Source organism: Primulina tabacum, chromosome 11, assembly GCF_025594145.1.
Source record: "Primulina tabacum isolate GXHZ01 chromosome 11, ASM2559414v2, whole genome shotgun sequence".
NCBI classification, from domain to species: domain Eukaryota; kingdom Viridiplantae; phylum Streptophyta; class Magnoliopsida; order Lamiales; family Gesneriaceae; genus Primulina; species Primulina tabacum.
In genome coordinates, this window is record NC_134560.1 from 32,170,494 (window position 1) to 32,190,373 (window position 19,880).

The 19,880-nt window shown below is 36.3% G+C and overlaps 2 protein-coding genes across 2 annotated transcripts; both read left to right on the plus strand.

The window, feature by feature from the left end:
- Positions 1–504: 504 nt before the first annotated feature.
- LOC142518806 (beta-D-xylosidase 1-like) lies at positions 505–14,029 on the plus strand. Its single transcript, XM_075621624.1, has 7 exons — positions 505–977; positions 10,066–10,341; positions 10,930–11,099; positions 11,188–11,285; positions 11,813–12,157; positions 12,255–12,668; positions 13,256–14,029. The coding sequence occupies exons 1-7, from the start codon at positions 582–584 to the stop codon at positions 13,858–13,860; spliced, it is 2,304 nt and encodes a 767-aa protein (XP_075477739.1). The 5' UTR covers positions 505–581; the 3' UTR covers positions 13,861–14,029.
- A 2,351-nt stretch (positions 14,030–16,380) lies between these two features.
- LOC142519084 (uncharacterized) lies at positions 16,381–19,625 on the plus strand. The gene is made up of 3 exons (XM_075621986.1): positions 16,381–16,543; positions 16,721–16,850; positions 18,906–19,625. Exons 1-3 carry the CDS (start codon positions 16,411–16,413, stop codon positions 19,579–19,581), a joined length of 939 nt encoding a protein of 312 aa, XP_075478101.1. The 5' UTR covers positions 16,381–16,410; the 3' UTR covers positions 19,582–19,625.
- The last annotated feature ends 255 nt before the right edge of the window (positions 19,626–19,880 follow it).

Genomic DNA, 19,880 nt, shown 5'->3' on the forward strand with positions numbered 1-19,880 from the left:
TCAATAAAAATCTATCAACTCCACAAAAGTCCATCATTAAAAAAAATTCATTAAAAATTTTTGAATACACCCCTAAAATAATGAAAGTGAGAGAAACCGAACTGATCAAATTAGGAAATAGTTGCGAATAATTGGATAATGATAAATGGGGAATGAACCATTTTCCAAAGGACCATTTCATTCAAACTAATAATTCCAACTACCAAACATATCTATCCACATAAAACTTTAATGATCCTATAATATATGATATAGTACACATAAAAAAGATCGTCCTTTTTTCTCCTAATTAATTAAGATACATAGACATGATATAATTTCAACATATTAATGAAAAAATTATACTCATGGATTCATCAATTTCCATAAAAACAGGAAACAAAATTAAAGCTAAACAAAATTAAATATTAAATCATACACAAATGCGTGTTTCACTTACTCACTCAATCATAAAAATTAGGTTAGCTCACATTATAAACCCACCATTTCAAAACAATATTCCCTATATATACACACACTCACTCCTCATTCATTTCTCACAATTAACTTCTTGTGTACTTGACAAAAAAAAGGGACACGAGATGTATAAAACCTCATCATTCTTCCTTTTCGTCCTCGTCTTCGTCCTCGTTTTTCGTCTATCCGAGTCACGCCCTCCATTCGCCTGTGATCCCGCCAATGGCATGACCAAGAATCTCGTATTTTGCAAAGTGTCATTACCTATAACAAAGAGGGTTAATGACTTGATTGGAAGGCTAACATTGCAAGAAAAAATAAAATTACTAGTAAACAATGCTGCGCCGGTGGAGAGGCTAGGCATCAACGGGTACGAGTGGTGGTCGGAAGCACTTCACGGCGTGTCGAATACGGGCCCCGGTGTGAGGTTCGGCGGCGAATACCCCGGAGCCACCAGCTTCCCTCAAGTGATCAGCACTGCTGCTTCCTTCAATGATTCACTATGGCAAGCAATTGGCCAGGTGTGTGGCATGATATTTTTCAGTTCACATCAATAAATTTACAATCCAAAAATATGTTTTTTGATGTGTTTTTAAACCTCTGGCTAATGGGATTTGTCAATATACTGCTGCATAATGTGACATGGGTTCATCTTTCCTTTTTATCTGAAGCAGGCATCCCTTGATTGACTAAAATATTTGCATGTGAATAATAATAATAATAATAAAACAATAATTGTTGGTTTACTTGACATAATTTGTGTTAGTTGTTCCACGTCGATTAGATAAAATCTCTTAAAATTGTATATTTGGACTTGGACAATCCTCCCTTGTTGAGCTTTCTAGCTTTTGGGGTTGAGTTACGTTGGGATTGAGTTATGTCTAAATCTCAATCTTAACATGATATCAGAGCACATGTTCCACCGTTATGTGTTGGACTGTCCATAGTTGACCACCAGTTCTGCCCGTAATTGGAATTGTGTCATTTGTAAACTTTACGCTTCAGATATTCATTCGTGGACATCCCCGAGAGTTGCATATATGGACTACTGTTTATAGTTAATAATGATCATAATGACAAAAATAATATCTAAAAGAAATTCTTATAATTTTTTTAGGTACATTGAAAAAATCACCCCAATATTATTTTAGATTTGCTAAAATCCACCGCAAAATTATATAGATGTGAAATTTGAATAAAAAAAAATTAATAATAGATATAGTACAGATACAACTTTAATGATGGAGATTCATAGCATGCAAATTTTTTAGGTATGTCTTAAATGAATAATGGTTATAGCTATGAAAAATTAGAAATAATAATTATATAGAATATAATATTTAGTATTAGAAGAAGGCCATATTGGGTTGCATATGGTCAATGTGGGCACAGTCTATATAAATATAAGTAGTTTAATAGTATTACTTGGCGTAATTTAATTTTGGCAATACCTATCCATCATCCACGCATGCTAAAAAGATTGGACCAACAGAGCTTCTCCCACATGTACGTAAGGAGTTGGAAATGGTTTAATCGGAAAAGGCCTCTTCCTTGGTTAAAAAAAATCAAGATTTTTGTCGTCCAACAATAAAATTCTTTTTTCAAATATTTTTTATCGGTAATAAAACCCGCAGTGGTTACCTTTTGATACATACCAGGTAAATACCCAGTTAAGAGAATAACTTGCAAATTATAGTAACTAGATAAATCGCACTAGGTGATAGGCTCGCTTGAGAATATTAGAGTAGGAGAATTAAACTCTTAATCATTGATTAAACATTCATCTACTCTACTAAATCAAATAACTGATCAACGACATATTCGTACTTTTTATTTGTTATTGTAAGGTTTACCTAAGGATAATGTTGTAATTTTGTCCTTATAGTTAATAAGTTATAAAAAAATTATATATTCCTAGAGTAAAAATATTATATTTAAATCTAATTCTTATGGTAAATAAATTATACTTTACTATAGCTTATCCGAAATAGCCAATTCAGTTTTTAAGTTAATTTGCTATATATTTTTTTGGTTTCCGTCATCTAACTAACCAAAATGGAGTTTGATAAGTGTAATAACTTTGCTCTTTTAGCACAAAGATGATTAAAAAAATGAGTTATTGCTTTGGGTGTTTGACAGATATTTTAAACTTTCTCAAACAACTTATAAATTATTTTAGAACTTGCGAGTTTTGAAATTTTGTTTGGTAAATTTTTTAAAAATAACTCATGAGATGTCAAAATAAGTTGTTTAAAATTATTTGAATTTTTTAAAGAACAAATTATATTTATATTTTATGATGTTTCAAACACACCCTCATATTAAATAATATATAAATTAATTAATATCCAATAATAATAATAACTTTTATTATTATATTTTTTATTGTAACTATTATTACATAAATAATAATTGATTTAATTATTATTTCATTGTCTTAGAACTTATGCCTTTTTTATAATTATCATAACAAAAAGTTCTTATAATATTAAACACATCAACAAATTTAAGTTTCATAATTTAATTTATCAAAATACTTCAATAACTTATTTTTAAAATAAAACCATACAACTTATAAACTCATAAAACAACGTATAAGACATAAGAGTTGATACGAATCCTCGTACGAATGAGAAGCAAACACGATTAATTAGAATCGCGCCCTCAATTCAATAACGAACAAGGATCGATTGTGTTGTCCCGATCTTTTAAAACAAACAACAATTTGTGATATTCACCTCTAAGCGATTAACACTAAGCAACAAATATCAACGATAATAACAATCGAATTTCATACGAACCTTCAAAGAACTTGTTTTGACAATCAGTGCGAAAACAATTGACAAATGCCACAAAAATGCAATCTTTGATAAGTTTGATTTTGTGAAGAACAAAGCAAAATGCCTTGCAAATTTGAGAGAAAATCCTCAAGATATTTGATATATGTCTGAATTGGTTCGTTCATGGTCTCATACAATCATTATATAATCAATAAAACATGAAAAAGTAGTGTAAAAAGTCATAAAGAAAGTTGTGAACAATTTCTAAACGGCAGGGCGCGCGACTGCGCATGATCTCGCGCGGTGGCGCGCGAGATTCTGTCCAGGCGCGCGGTGGCGCGCGCATGGGCGCGCGCGGCTGCGCCACTTGTGGCGCGGTGGCGCGCCTAGTGCTGCTTCATGCGCGCGGCTGCGCCGCTTCTGGCGCGGGTGCGCGCGTGCTGCTGTTCTCATGATCATTTAGCACTTGAATTACATTCCAAACACTTCCATCATTGTGTCCATGTTCTCCAAGCTCCTCTAATTTAAACACCCCATTTGTTGAACTTCCTTGGTAGCTCACCATGAATCCTTGAAGTACTTCTTTAAACTTCTTGCTACGTCCCCTCGTTATAGGTCCTTCGGGAAACTCCAACGTCTCCCATGCCTTCTTTGGTGCTTGATCAACCACGTTTGCATCATCCTCCCCTTCTTGAAAAGGATTTGTCCTCAAATCTTGATCATCTCCTACATCAAACAACGAAAGATCACTAACATTAAAAGTAGAACTGACATTGTACTCACCTGGTAAATCTAGTTTGTAGGCATTGTCGTTAATCTTTTCAAGCAATTGAAATGGTCCACACCCCTAGGTAAGAGCTTCGAACGTCGCTTTTCTGGAAATCTTTCCTTCCTTAAGTGCAACCACACCTAATCTCCCTTTTCAAAAACCATCTTCTTCCTCCCCTTGTTGGCTTGCTTCGTGTAATGTAAATTCTTTTTCTCAATGTTAGCCTTGACATTCTCATGCAAACTCCTAACAAATTCAGCTTTCTTCTTGCCATGCATGTTCAACATTTCACTCACAGGCAAAGACATCAAATCCAAAGGAGTTAAAGGGTTAAAACCATAAACAATCTCAAATGGTGAATAATTCGTAGTAGAATGCATGCTACGATTATAAGAAAACTCAACAAATGACAAGCATTCTTCCCAATTTTTCAAGTTCTTTTTAAGTATAGTACGCAAAAGTGTTCCTAGAGTCTTATTAACAACTTCTTTGTCCATCCGTTTGAGGATGACATGTGGTAGAAAACAACAGTTTTGTGCCAAGCTTAGCCCACAAAGTTTTCCAAAAATAACTCAAAAATTTAACATCGCGGTCAGATACAATAGTCCTAGGCATACCATGCAACCTAACGACTTCCTTAAAGAACAAATCCGCAATATTTGATGCATCATCGGTTTTATGACAAGCAATAAAATGTGCCATCATAGAGAATCTATCAACAACAACGAATATTGAATCCCTCCCCTTCTTAGTCCTAGGCAACCCCAAAACAAAATCCATAGAAATATCAACCTAAGGTTCACTAGGAACAGGAAGTGGTGTATACAATCTATATGGTTGTGTTCTCGACTTAGCTTGTCTACAAGTTATACACTTTTCACAAACACGTTCAACATCACGTTTCATATGTGGCCAATAAAAATGTTCATGCAAGGAACTCAAAGTTTTAGCCACACCAAAGTGCCCCATCAAACCACCTCTATGTGCCTCCCTCACAAGTAATTCACGAATTGATGACTTAGGAATGCAAAATCTATCTTCTCTCAATAAAAACCCATTATGCAAATAAAATTTATCATGTGGACTATGCAAGCATTTTTCAAATATCTCCTTAAGATCCTCATCCAACAAATACAACTTTTCCACATGATCAAACCCCAAAATTTTCGACTCCAAGGTAGAGATTAGTACGTACCTCTGTGATAGTGCGTCGGCCACTACATTTTCCTTACCTTGTTTGTACTTGATTATGTAGGGAATGTTCCTATGAACGCCACCCACTTGGCATGCCGCTTGTTCAGTTTCTGTTGTCCCCTAAGGTACTTTAGAGACTCATGATCCGTATGGATCACAAACTCCTTAGGCCTCAAGTAGTGTTGCCACATCTCCAAAGTCCTCACAAGCGCGTACAACTCTTTGTCATACGTTGGATAGTTCAGCGCTGCTCCATTGAGTTTCTCACTAAAATACGCCACTGGTCGTCCTCCTTGCATCAAAACCCCACCAATACCTATACCTGAAGCATCACATTCAATTTCAAAAGTATTAGAAAAATCCGGCAAAACAAGTAAATGAGCATTAATTAATTTTTGTTTAATAATATTAAAAGACTTCTCTTGCTCCTCGCCCCAATGGAATAGCACATTTTTTTTAATCACTGCTATCATCGGTGCTGCCAGTGTGCTGAAATCCTTTACAAACCTCCTATAGAAGCTTGCAAGACCATGAAAACTTCGGACTTGACCAATAGTAGCAGGAGTTGGCCAATCTCGAATAGCACTTACCTTATCTTCATCCACTTGTATTCCCTGTGAACTTACCACAAAACCAAGAAAGACAAGCTTGCTTGTACAAAAATCACATTTCTTTAAGTTAGCATACAAATTTTCAACCCTTAGTGTGATTAGCACAAGTCTCAAGTGGTTAACATGCTCATCCAAGTTTTTGTTATACACTAGGATATCATCAAAATAAACCACAACAAACTTTCCTATGTGTGCACGCAAAACATGATTAATTAACCTCATAAAGGTGCTAGGAGCGTTAGTTAAGCCAAAGGGCATGACCATCCACTCATATAACCCGTATTTGGTTTTAAAAGAAGTTTTCCACTCATCACCTTCTCTCATTATAATTTGATGATAACCACTCTTCAAATCAATTTTGCTAAAGATACAAGCACCATGCAATTCATCTAACATATCATCTAGTCTAGGTATGGGATGCCTATACTTAATGGTTATGTTATTGATTGCTCTACAATCTACACACATACGCCATGAGCCATCTTTCTTAGGAACTAGTAAAACAGGTACAGCACAAGGTGACATGGACTCATGCACAAAACCCCTATCTAACAACTCACTTACCTGCCGCTGAAGTTCCTTAGTCTCCTCCGGATTGCTCCTATAAACTGGACGATTTGGCAATGCACTCCCGGGCACCAAATCAATTTGGTGCTCAATCCCCCTCAATGGTAATAGTCCTTGAGGTAGCTCCTCCGGAAATATATCATCAAATTCCTGTAAAAGTGAAACAACAATGCTCGTAAGGAACCCGGCTATGTCACTTGTGTTAAGGAGAATCTCCTTGTAAAGAATCAACAAAAGTGGTTCATGTGTGTGCATTAAATGTTTCAACTCACCTTTTTGGGCCATATATGTTTTCTTTTTGGCCTCTTTCCTCTCAATTTCTTTTCTCTCTTTTTTGTTGTGTATGGCTATCTCACCTTTTTGATCTCTCTTTCTTTCAGCCATCTCATCTTTTCTTTCAAGGGCCATCTCACTTTTTTTCTCACTCATTTTTTTCGGCCTCTTCTCTCTTTTTTTTTCAATTGGTCCCCCAACACTTGCTTTGGGGACAAAGGAAGTAAAACAATGGGTTCTTTCTTGAGTACAAAAGAATATCTATTTCTAAACCCATCATGTGTCACTTGTCTATCATATTGCCATGGTCTCCCTAACAAAATATGACAAGCATGCATTGGCACCACATCACACAACACCTCATCAACATACTTCCCAATCGAAAAAGAAACCAACACTTGTTTTGTCACCTTCACTTCCGCACAATCATTCAACCATTGAAGCCTATATGGTTGAGGATGCTTTAACGTAGGTATACCCAAATTTTCTACCATCTCACTACTAGCCACATTGGTGCAACTTCCTCCATCTATAATAATGTTGCAAACCTTGCCACTGACAAAACATCTAGTATGGAACAAGTTTTACCGCTGATTCGTCTCCTCTTCTTTGACTTGGGCACTCATGATACGCCTAGTCACTAATGCCTCACCCACAACTGCTTCATATCCCTCATCAGGATCCTCTAATGCAGGCATCTCATCTTCATCCTCTACATCATCTTCCTCACTATGAGATTCATACTCCCCATAAGTATTCAATACCATCACTCTTTTATTGGGACATTGGCTGGCAGTATGTCCAACTCCTTGACACCTAAAACATTTGATATCTCTAGAACGATTAATAGGAGTTTCAGGTTTATCTTGCACTACCTGCTTAGGCGCCTCCTGTTTAATGTCAACTTTGGACTTGGTCACGACTTTACCTTCTTCTCGTTTAACAACGTTGGAATGCCAAGGTGTTGATGCATTCCCCACTTGAGTGGTGCGACCAACTCCTCTCCTCTTGAGTTGTTGCTCCATTTTTATCACCATCTGCACCATCTCATCTATATCCAAGTAGTGCCTAAGCTCCACTTGGTCTTGAATCTCCCTGTTCAAACCACACAAGAAACGAGCCATAATAGCCTCACGAACCTCCTCTATGTTTGCTCTAATCATGACAGCTTCCAATTCTTTATAGTAATCCTCAACACTCTTCACACCCTGTCTCAAAGTTTGTAACCTCTTAAACATAACTCTATAATAGTGATTTGGTACAAACATCTTCCTCATTACGCTCTTCATCTCAGCCCAAGTTTCTATAGGCCTTTCATTGCATCTTCTCTTAGTGGTCAATAATTGATCCCACCAAATAAGTGCATAATTAACAAACTCAACCACAGCCAACCTAACCTTTTTGAGTTCAGAATAGTGGTGACAATCAAAAACAAATTCAACCCGCTTTTCCCATTCTAAATAAGCCTCTGGGTCTGATTTACCATGGACCGACGGAATTTTCATCTTAATGCTACCAATGTTACCATCTTCCCTATTATCATTATCGTATCTACCCCGTACGGCTTCTCTTCTTCCTCTACCAAATCCTCTACCTCTTCCGTTCCTACCCCAGTTCTCATTTTGACTCTCATCTTCTCCTCCCAAATCATATTCATCCTCTTCTTCTTCACCTCTACCCAAACCTTTAGGCTTAGATTTATTTTTGCTATTACTAACTTCAAGCCTATCCAACCTCTCATGTATAGGATCCAACTCAGCCCTCATCATCCTACTAAAATGACCAAATAACGCCTCCATTTGGACCTTAGACAACCCCTGGTTTGAACTATCTCCTACCTCCCTCTCCATTTTACTTTCAGATTTTGTACCTGCAAGAAAATGTTAGTAGAAATAAAAGATATTCCTCACCCAAATTCTCACGATCACTCCAAAGAAATAATGCTCGCACTCAAATGTTTTTCACTCAAATGTGATAGTTCTCTCGAAAGTGTGATCAATCTTTATATTTGTATATCAAACTAACAAGATTCAACTCGTGGACACTTGCAACTGTCTCACTTGGACTGCACAAAACAAAGAACACTAGAATAAAGCAGATCTTACAACAATACAAAGGATAACACGGATCTGAAAACAGAATCAAAATTTTAGAAAGATCTTGAATAAAAACGAAAAGATAACACAGATCTGAGAACAGAATGAAATTTTAAACAGATCTGAAAATAGCAACGAAAGGATAATACAGATCTGAGAACAGAACGAAATTTTAAAAAGTTCTGAAAATAGCAACGATAACTTACTTGAATCAAAGAGAACCAAAAGCTCTGATGCCAAATGATACGAATCCTCGTACGAATGAGAAGCAAACACGATTAATTAGAATCGCGCCCTCAATTCAATAACGAACAAGGATCGATTGTGTTGTCCCGATCTTTTGAAACAAGCAACGATTTGTGATAGTCACCTCTAAGCGATTAACACTTAGCAACAAATATCAACGATAATAACAATCGAATTTCATACGAACCTTCAAAAAACTTGTTTTGACAATCCGTGCGAAAACAATTGACAAACGCCACAAAGATGCAATCTTTGATAAGTTTGATTTTGTGAAGAACAAAGCAAAATGCCTTGCAAATTTGAGAGAAAATCCTCAAGATATTTGATATATGTCTGAATTGGTTCGTTCATGGTCTCATACAATCATTATATAATCAATAAAATATGAAAAAATAGTGTAAAAAGTCATAAAGAAAGTTGTGAACAATTTCTACACGGCAGGGCGCGCGGCTGCGCATGATCTCGCGCGGTGGCGCGCGAGATTCTGTCCAGGCGCGCGGTGGCGCGGGTTTACGCGCGGTGGCGCGCGCCCTGCGCCACTTGTGGTGCGGTGGCGCGCGCCCTGCGCCACTTGTGGTGCGGTGGCGCGCCTAGTGCTGCTTCATGCGCGCGGCTGAGCCGCTTCTAGCGCGGGTCGCGCGTGCTGCTGTCCTTATGATCATTTAGCACTTGAATTACATTCCAAACACTTCCATCATTGTGTCCATGTTCCCCAAGCTCCTCTAATTTAGACACCCCATGTGTTGAACTTCCTTGGTAGCTCACCATGAATCCTTGAAGTGCTTCTTTAAACTTCTTGCTACGTCCCCTCGTTATAGGTCCTTCGGGCAACTCCAACGACTCTCATGCCTTCTTTGGTGCTTGATCAACCACGTTTGCATCAAGAGTTTATAAGATGTTTTAAATAGGTTTAGCCAAAAATCATATATCCAAGTTTGACAAAGTATTTAAATAGTGTTTGTGTGTATATATATATCAACTTCGATTATTTTACTATATAATTCGTTTTCTTTATTTATATATATTTTTTGTTTTGTTTTTTTTTTATTTTTCATTTGGTCATATTAATTCAGGCAGTATCTGATGAAGCAAGGGCAATGTACAATGGAGGGCGGGCTGGGCTCACCTATTGGAGTCCAAACGTGAACATTTTTCGGGACCCTCGGTGGGGGAGAGGCCAAGAAACGCCCGGTGAGGACCCGATGCTAACGGCCAGATACGCCATCAGCTACGTGAAAGGGCTGCAGGGCGATGGAACCGGACTGAAAGTTGCTGCATGTTGCAAACATTATACTGCCTATGATCTTGATCATTGGAATGGAGTGGATCGTTTTCATTTTAATGCCAAGGTATGTACGAACAAGTGTATCTTTACTTGCTATTTAGTAAGATTTATTGATTTAATATTATTCCTATACAAATTATGAAGCTAGGAAAATTTCAATTGTTATCCTACACAATTGCTTTTTTGTAATTTAATTTTGGCCTGATATATTATCATATATCAATCTTACTTTTTCATATTTTAAATTTTGCCAATTTTAGCTAGTTCACATGACTATTGATGTTGTACTGCAAAAGTTAGCAAAATGACAGGGCTATGTCAGGAGTGGAGACTAAAATTGCAAAGAAAACAAAGATTATAAACTAAGATTGAAATTTGACGATCAAAATCACGTAAAAAAAACAAATATATAACCAAAATTGCAATTTTTTCCTTACGGAGCACAACTTGAGTAATTCTTGAACTAAAAGTTTAAACGATATTGTCTCATGCTTGGGTACTAATCTGTCTTGCATATTTTATGACTAAGGGAAAAACAAATTTCTAACTATCATGTTTGTATTCAATCCCATAAATTAATTTTTTTTAAGTTATTACCAAATAAAGGTAATTTATGGGACTTATGTGCACAAAACCTTACAAATTTGTGTAGGTGAGCAAACAAGATCTTGAGGAAACATACAATGTGCCATTCAAAGCTTGTGTTTCGGAGGGTAGAGTTGCAAGCGTAATGTGTTCTTACAATCAAGTCAATGGCAAGCCTACTTGTGCCGACTCTAACCTCCTTCGCGACACCATTCGTGGTCAATGGCGATTAAACGGGTTAGATATTAATGGATTCGATATGAAAACTAAACTCGTAAATGAATCGAATAAATTTTATTCATCTTGTTTTGTGATATCAAAATAGGTACATTGTTTCGGATTGTGACTCAGTAGGTGTTCTCTTTAACGAGCAACATTTCACATCTACGCCGGAAGATGCAGCTGCTATTACTATTAAAGCAGGTTTAATTAATTAAATACACCCTCACACCTCTTATGTTGGATATCGGTAATTATATATATATATATATATATTTGGTATCCTTTTATATTTAGAGTAGATATCTTGTGAGATGGTCACACGAATCTTTATCAGTTAGACGGGTCAATCTTACCGATATTCACAATAAAAAGTTATATTTTTTCATGAATGACCGAAATAAGAGATCCGTCTCACAAAATACGATCCGTGATATCGTCTCACACAAATTTTTGCCTTATAATTTAGTAACTGACGTTTTCAAAGTTTATATTCAATTGATTTTCGTGATGCGATTTCTCTTAAATCAGTAGTTGATGGTTAATAGCACATCTGACACCAATAATCCAAATTATAGAAGTGATAAAAGTTCGAGACCTAATTATACCAACCACATCCCCAACTGAAAAAACAAAAGCAGAGAGATGTTTTCAAAACGACTATATATATATATACGTGTGTATATATTTATTTACAAATTGAGCTTATATTATTATTATTATTATTATAGGCTTGGATTTGGATTGTGGGCCTTTCCTAGCCATTCACACCGAGGGAGCAGTACGTAGTGGCAAATTACAAGTAGGTGATGTGAATGGAGCATTGGCCAATTTACTAAAAGTCCAAATGCGTTTAGGGATGTTTGATGGGCCAAAACAAGCCTATCTTAATCTGGGCCCAAGAGATGTCTGCACAGAAGCCCATCAACAGTTAGCTCTCGAAGCGGCCCGACAAGGTATTGTTCTGCTCAAGAACCGAAACCGCGCTTTACCCATGTCCACTAGGCAGTATCGGACCGTCGCAGTTATTGGGCCGAATTCCGATGCTACGGTAACCATGATCGGCAATTACGCTGGTACAAAGCAATCCGAATTCCATATTCGCACAAATATTTACTATACGAACACGCAACAAGTGCACGATGAAATTAATTAATAGCTCGATTGATTTAGGTACACCGTGTAAGTACACAACCCCGTTACAAGGTATAATGAGATATGCGAAGACTACTCATGTTCAAGGATGTGCCTCCGTGACTTGCCTTGATAATAAGATGTTTGGGCAGGCCGAGGCGGCGGCTAGACAAGCTGATGCGACAATCTTAGTTATGGGCCTTAACCAAGAAGTAGAATCTGAGGCGCGAGACCGAACGGAACTTTCTTTACCGGGCCACCAACAAGAGCTTGTATCAAGGGTTGCCAAGGCGTCGAGGGGACCGGTTGTCATGGTCCTGTTGTGTGGAGGCCCGATTGACATAACATTTGCCAAGAGTGATCCAAGGATTGCTGCTATTTTATGGGCAGGGTACCCAGGCCAAGCTGGAGGTACTGCAATCGCTGATGTCTTATTTGGAACTATCAATCCAGGTACGTAGATTAATACATTTTGTTGTACAACATTACTTTATTACATCTTATATTACATTGATAGAATATCCATTATGTTAGAATTTTTCTAAAATTCATATTTCAACACATTTATAAACATGATAAACAATATGCGAAAGCAGATCGAACATTACCTCCGGCCATCAAATGATTTGTAAATTTTATGATTTCCTCCGATTTAAGCCTTTTAAGCAGTCCAACACTCTCTGTACATGGTGTATTTTGTTCTTATGAGGTGTGTGCTTAGGGACCTTAATCACCGGTATTTATAGGCTTCTCATACCATCAATTAGTGATTGCGGGAGCCTTATTGTCAAAATAAGAGGCACATGCGCGTCTCAATTTTCTAAAGTTGAGGCGACGTAGACATATTTTGTCAAAAGTTGTAGTCAATGGTTGTCGTCATTTCTTACACGTTTATTCTTCTTCTGATATGGATCATTTTTTCTTACACATTATACATTTTATGACATTAATGAAACATCAGAAAGATTTGAAAATTTGAAATAGTGTAGTAGAATATTTGAATTGAGTATATTAAATTATGCCAAAATGCAATATTTCAGGAGGAAAGTTACCGAACACATGGTACCCAAAAGATTACGTTTCAAAGATGCCCATGACGGATATGGCCATGCATGCTGATCCAGCAAGAGGTTATCCAGGCCGAACTTATAGATTTTACACGGGCTCGGTTGTGTTCCCGTTCGGGTTCGGCTTAAGTTATACCCAATTCCGGCACATATTGGCCCATGCACCAACAACAGTTTCGGTCCCTTATAATCTACTAAAGACCTACAAAAACAACACACTTTTAGGCAATGCAATTAGAGTGTCGCACACAAATTGTGACACTGTCACCTTAGGGCTACATATAGAAGTAGAAAACATTGGAGAAGTGGATGGAACACATACTTTGATGATCTTCGGCATCATCCCGTCCTCCACGAAACATACTGTTGAAAAACGACTGATAGCATTCAAGAAAATTCATCTAGTGACAGGAGGTAAGCAAAGGGTCGAGATTGCCATCGACGCATGCAAGCATATGAGCATCGTTGATGGTTTCGGTATCCGGAGAATCCCAATGGGTGACCACATTCTTCATATTGGTGATGATCTTAAACATACAATTACATTCCACATTGGCGTAGGGGAAATCAAGTCTTAGTCAATCCCAAAGATTGATTTTATAAGTGTAAAGAAACCAAGTTCGATTCTTATGAGTGGAAAAGAAAGAACAATTTCCACTTCAACATATATTTTATTCTGATTGTAATCAAATCGTACCTTGATACTGTTGAAAAAAATTATATATTTGTGGGAAGGACTAGATAAGAGATTACCTATTTAAATATCTTTTTGTTTTATTAATATTTGGAAGTATTAGAATTTAGATAAATGCAACAAGTGGAAAATTAGCTATGATTCATACTTCCATATTACTAATATTGGTTTTTTGGTGATTTGATTGAATGAATAATAATATGGCATCATTGATTTTAAGCCTTTTAATCATGACTATAATTAAAAATAATCATATTGTTTTAAATTCAAAATTATATATAGATAAATATTATAGAGAAGTTTGTATATATAGGCAGATAAACATACAATACTACTATATATTTAGGTGCAAACAACAATCACTTTCAACGAGTTCAACTTATATATATGCCGATTAATCTCAAATCCATTTCCAATGCACAAAAGACATTTTCATTAGTAATTGTCATGGATTTCACTACGAACCGAGGTTATCGTTATATGAAATACAACTAACTAAACCATCCATCGATCTAAATACAATCTAAAATTCAGACGATTTTTATCGATGAAAACGATAACACGCAATAAATCGGAAGGAACGTGGGGAAACTACTTCAAATAACCGGAGAGGACGAAAAAAGTAGTTGTGTGTTGTGTGTTTTGTGTGTGTGTGTGTTGGGGGGGGTGGGGGGTGGGGGGGGTGGGGGCTCGAACAATAAAGTAACAAAGAAAAAATTGCACATTCCGTAGTACACCTACGGGGCCAAGGGCCGATAGATAGACGATCGAGAACGTGAGTACAAAAACAAAACGAAAGTGACACAAGCCCTACACATAGTCAGGATTTTAATAATAATGATGCTACATTTCAATGCCTTTATGTTATACAGTGATGCCATGCATATAAATATACAAAAACTAGTGTTTGCTTAAAACACAAGAAAGTTATATTTTTGGTCAATGTTATTTTTATGCGTTTCATTTTTATCTAGTTATTGTCAATTCACCGTGTTAGTCTATTAGCTTGCAATTTTTTAGTTTCAAGTTTGTCATTTGTCATCAGTGTTAATGAACATTGAATACGTCATTCAGCAACTCTCCTAGCCGAAATCCTGCCCGAAAATCGTCCCGAAGTTAGCCTAAAAATCGAAGCCGAAGCGCCGTCCGAGCAAGAACGAGAAGCGATCCAATTCCCGAAGCCAAGCATCCACGTTTTTTAAGCATTCAAACACGGTAAGTGGGTTGTTCTTAAATTTCAAAATTTCGGTTTATGCATAGGTGATTCTTCGGTTTTTGGATAAAAAATTTCGGTCGAGTACAATTCTTTTCCTACCCCTTTTCTTGTGTCGATCGTCATACTGTTTTAAGCACTGTGAGGAGTCAACTGTATATGGGTGAGAATCCCAACCATGACGTACCCTTACGCGGTGGGGGATATAACCGCTATACGGCATCGCCTCCTTAGAGGAGTAAAAATTAGGGACTGACGTCAGTAAATCATAGAAAATAGATAAATCGCAGTGCTGGTCAATATTATGCATGTTTATGAAGTATGTATGCAGGTCATGAAAATCTCGAAAGTTTTGCATGTTGTTTTATTGTGCTCGATATTCCCCCACTTGCCGAGTATTTCTCAAAATACTCACCCCTCTTACAACCCTTCCCAGATAAGCCCGAAGAGGAACTCGAGGAAGAAGAGTCCGAACAATTCTGGGGATGGTGATAGTTCGAGAATTAGATTAAGTTTAAAGTTTATTATTGTTATTCAGTTTTACGTTTCCGCATTAACTCTGTCGTTTTTTTTTTTTTGAGATTTCGGTATTGTAAAGACAATGGTTATTTCATTTAAGATTATGATATATAAACTGGTTTCGGTTTACACTGTGCTACAAAAGCTTGTTTTTTCGATTGTGTGATTGTTAAACAACGCCGGTGTCAAACCCGAGTATCGGGGCGTGACATCATCAAATTTCGATGATACGTCATTCTTTCCCCAACGACACATCAATACTATGATGAAAAATGAATAAAATTTAAAAACTTTAGACTTCGTATGTTAAAAATAAATTTTTTTAGTCTCTTGTGAGACTATCTCACGAATCTTTATCTGTGAGACGAGTCAACCCTATCGATATTCACAATAAAATGTAATACTCTTAGCATAAAAAGTAATACTTTTTCATGGATGACTCAAATAAGAGATCTGTCTCACAAAATACGACCCGTGAGATCGTCTCAAACAAGTTTTTGCCTCCAGTAAAATAGAGACGTGAAATTACAAAAACGTCCTTAGTACAGTGTACAAATCCCCCAGCGTAGGGTAACACAAAGTCCATCTCATGTTGGCTTGAATGCACAACTCCATCATCTCTGGGGAAAACCCTAAAAAAAATACTGTGGTGCTGCATTAGCTCTCATCATCTTCTTCTTCTTCCGAAGTTGTCCAAGAGATATGGGTAGAACCCTGTGTTGCGAAAAGACGGGATTAAATAAAGGTAAATGGACAGCAGAAGAAGATGAGAAACTGATCAGTTACATCAAGGCAAATGCAGAGGGTTCTTGGTTATCCCTACCGAAGAATGCCGGTACAAAATCGTCTATAGTTTCATACAAGTATGCATAGAAGCATGAAAAGCCGATAACGGGTGCATGTAAATTGTAATTTATATATACATTGTCTAGCATGATAAGATCATGTTGTTTACGTTTGATTTAATCACATTTATTTTCTCATTGATTGGTTTGATCTGTTGGTTAATTAGGTTTGTTGAGGTGTGGGAAGAGTTGCAGGCTGAGGTGGATGAACTATCTCAGAGATGATGTGAAGAGAGGAAACTTCAGTGAAGAAGAGGAAGAAACCATTGTCAAGTTGCACAAAACCTTCGGAAATAAGTTTGTTTTCTCTCTTTAAATTTTTTTATATTATCACAGGATCGGAAAGGAAAAATAAGGAAATTGGTTCGGTAAATTGTGCTCGATTAGATTTTGGTCATTTACTCGCTCAAAATTAGTCTTAATCTAAATTGAAATGAAATCGAATCGACAAAAGCCACAAATTGAACAAGTCAGTCAACCCAAAATCTGCTCGGATAAAGTTCAAATAGATCAATCAGAGAACTTTGGGATGGAAGGTCGTCTGTGCATGGCACACATTACTTCAGCATGCATCCGCGTAATATAACCTAGGAATTTAGCCGAATCATTTGCTTAATCATGCAGGAAAAAGAAAAAGTAAGAGAAAAGCGCATGAAATGAAAGTATCAGAATGTGATTTAATAGACAGGTCGTTTTTTCACCAACTCAGTCGAATTACAGATTTAATAAGAATCCAAAAATAATTGTTTCAATTTTTTTAGAGCTTTGTTTTCCATACATATTCTATACTTTGTGCATAAATTTATAATAATGCTAGATGTACAACTAATATATCTTTATATCGATATTTACAACTATTATATTTTGCTATTATATAACAAGATTTTGTATTTAATGTACAAAGAGATTTTGACAAATTGAATATTTATATTAACTTTTTTGTGGTGTATAAATTGATATAAATGCAGCATATATATAAGATTTGATCTTATGGGCACCCAATGCGGGTACCGCTGTGGTGATTTCCATATATTGGATTTGACAAATTGTATATGTAATAGGTCTACGTTACCTTATGGTGCTCACATAGATACCCACTGTAAGTGTTCATAAGATCAATTCTACACACAAACACACATACATATATACATACATATATATATATGTATATATATAATTTTAATATTATTAGTATGTTGCTGGACAGTGCGAGATTTTCGTATGAACATTATGAAAATATTTAATGTATTTTACAAGATGTTTCTATGAAAATTTTGTGGTGTTCACGAGGCGTTTACAGTCACGTGCCAATAATATCAAAATTATTGAAAGGGTGTTGTTGATCATAAACAGACAGAAAACAAATTAAAGTGTGTGTATCAGAAAGTTAATATTATGCTCTGGTCTTGTCAACACCAGCACACAATATGCAATGAAAATTCATTATTTTAACACACAAATATAACTTTAATAAATAAACACCAGATTTAAATTATACACAAGTACGAAAACTTGTGCAATGCCTCGTGACAAAAATTCACTAGAAAAATATGTAAATCGTTTACACAAAACAATATTAATGAGATTAACAAAACCAAAGTTTTGACAGTGCAAGGAACTAAAATGTATCAAAATCTCAAACCAAATACTAGATGCATAAAACAAAAACGTATTTCTTAAAATCAAACGAAACTACTCTTCACCCAATACTTCACGTAGTGTTGTTCTTGAGTGTCGTCAATACCAATTAGCAACATGGAAATTATGTGAATCAATCACACTTTTCACACAAAAATCTTCAACATTGAACTCTATGTATGCTCAGAGAAAAACTCCAGCAGCTGCGCTCCATTCTTTTCTGAATATGTCGTATATATACTTTACCATCTTGACCTAATTATCTTCTCGTAAAATCAATCTTACAAATATGGAAACAAGAGTTTAATAGAAATAAAACTCTATTCAAATCTAAGATACTATATATTGGGATAAATACCAAAAACAAATTATGTAGGATAAATATCAAGATTAGATTGGGTCAAACAAGTCTAGAAATACAAAACATTGGAATTATATAAAAGACAAATATTAATTAATAATAAAATATTCTATTCAACTAAATATATATATATATATATATATATATATATATATATTGCCCTTTATGTGGGCCTTTTTACCCTCAACGAAACTCAAGCCAAGTAATTTGAGAAAATGTATGTCAAACATTGAAAGAAGCTACACTTTGGTAGGGGCATGAAGCCAGCAGTTTCACACGGCATCAAATTCAAACATTCTCAATCTACTTGATTTGAAGTGTTTCTGATAAACGAAACTAAATTTTGTGCGTAGGTGGTCTCTTATAGCTAGCCGTTTGCCGGGAAGGACAGACAATGAGATAAAGAATTATTGGAACTCTCATCTAAGCAGGAGAATATATCGGTATAGGTCCATCACAAGCGCATACAAGAAACGGGCAGCACCGAAGAAGTCGTCGTCTGCAGCCAAAAATGCCGATTCTCACGATATTGCAAATGATGTGGATAATCAGAAACATGCCAATAATAGAGAAAGTGATCAATCCCACAGAATGCCAGAAGATAAAGACTGGTACCCGCCAGACCCTTTTGAAAACAAAGAAGCAGGAGTAGTAAATACCAGCAGTACGGGATGGTTGCATGGTTCCGAGTTGTTAGCGTCTCCTAGTGAAGTAATAGAAGTAGAGGATTTCCGGCAGTGGGGCGCCGTCGATGACGAGGTTTTAATGCATGTCGAGCAGTTTTTGGAAGGTGGCCTCGCCGATAAAGGTGATGAAGAAGACACAACTGCCATTGATGAAGACATGAAGGGAAAAGGAACTGTGACCGAGAAAATGTGTGGGGAATGGGGGCTTAATATAGAAAATATGGACCTTCGTGCATGTTATTCACCAACTATTCCGTACTATAACCACGAAGATCACCTTGGATGGGATCATGTTAATGATGGCAGAGAAGAATTTCTTCTCTGGAATTTTGGAGAGGAATGAGGCATGATGATTTGGTGCTAGCTAGCTAGACAGAATCGAAAAGTTAAAAAGTTTCTTGCAATCCTATATATCAACATTGAAATTTGTTCCTTTTTTATTTTTTTATTTTTGAATAAATACGTTTTTTGTTATTTAATTTACCCTCTTTTCTATTTTTGAAGAATTTAAATTTTCAGGTTCATAACTTGCATTATTTTCATTTTTAATGTTGTTGACCGGTAACGAAAATTATAGGGGGCTGTATTTGCGAGATCCCTAGACAATGGACGAGGATATATGGTGATATGGATTTTAGGAAG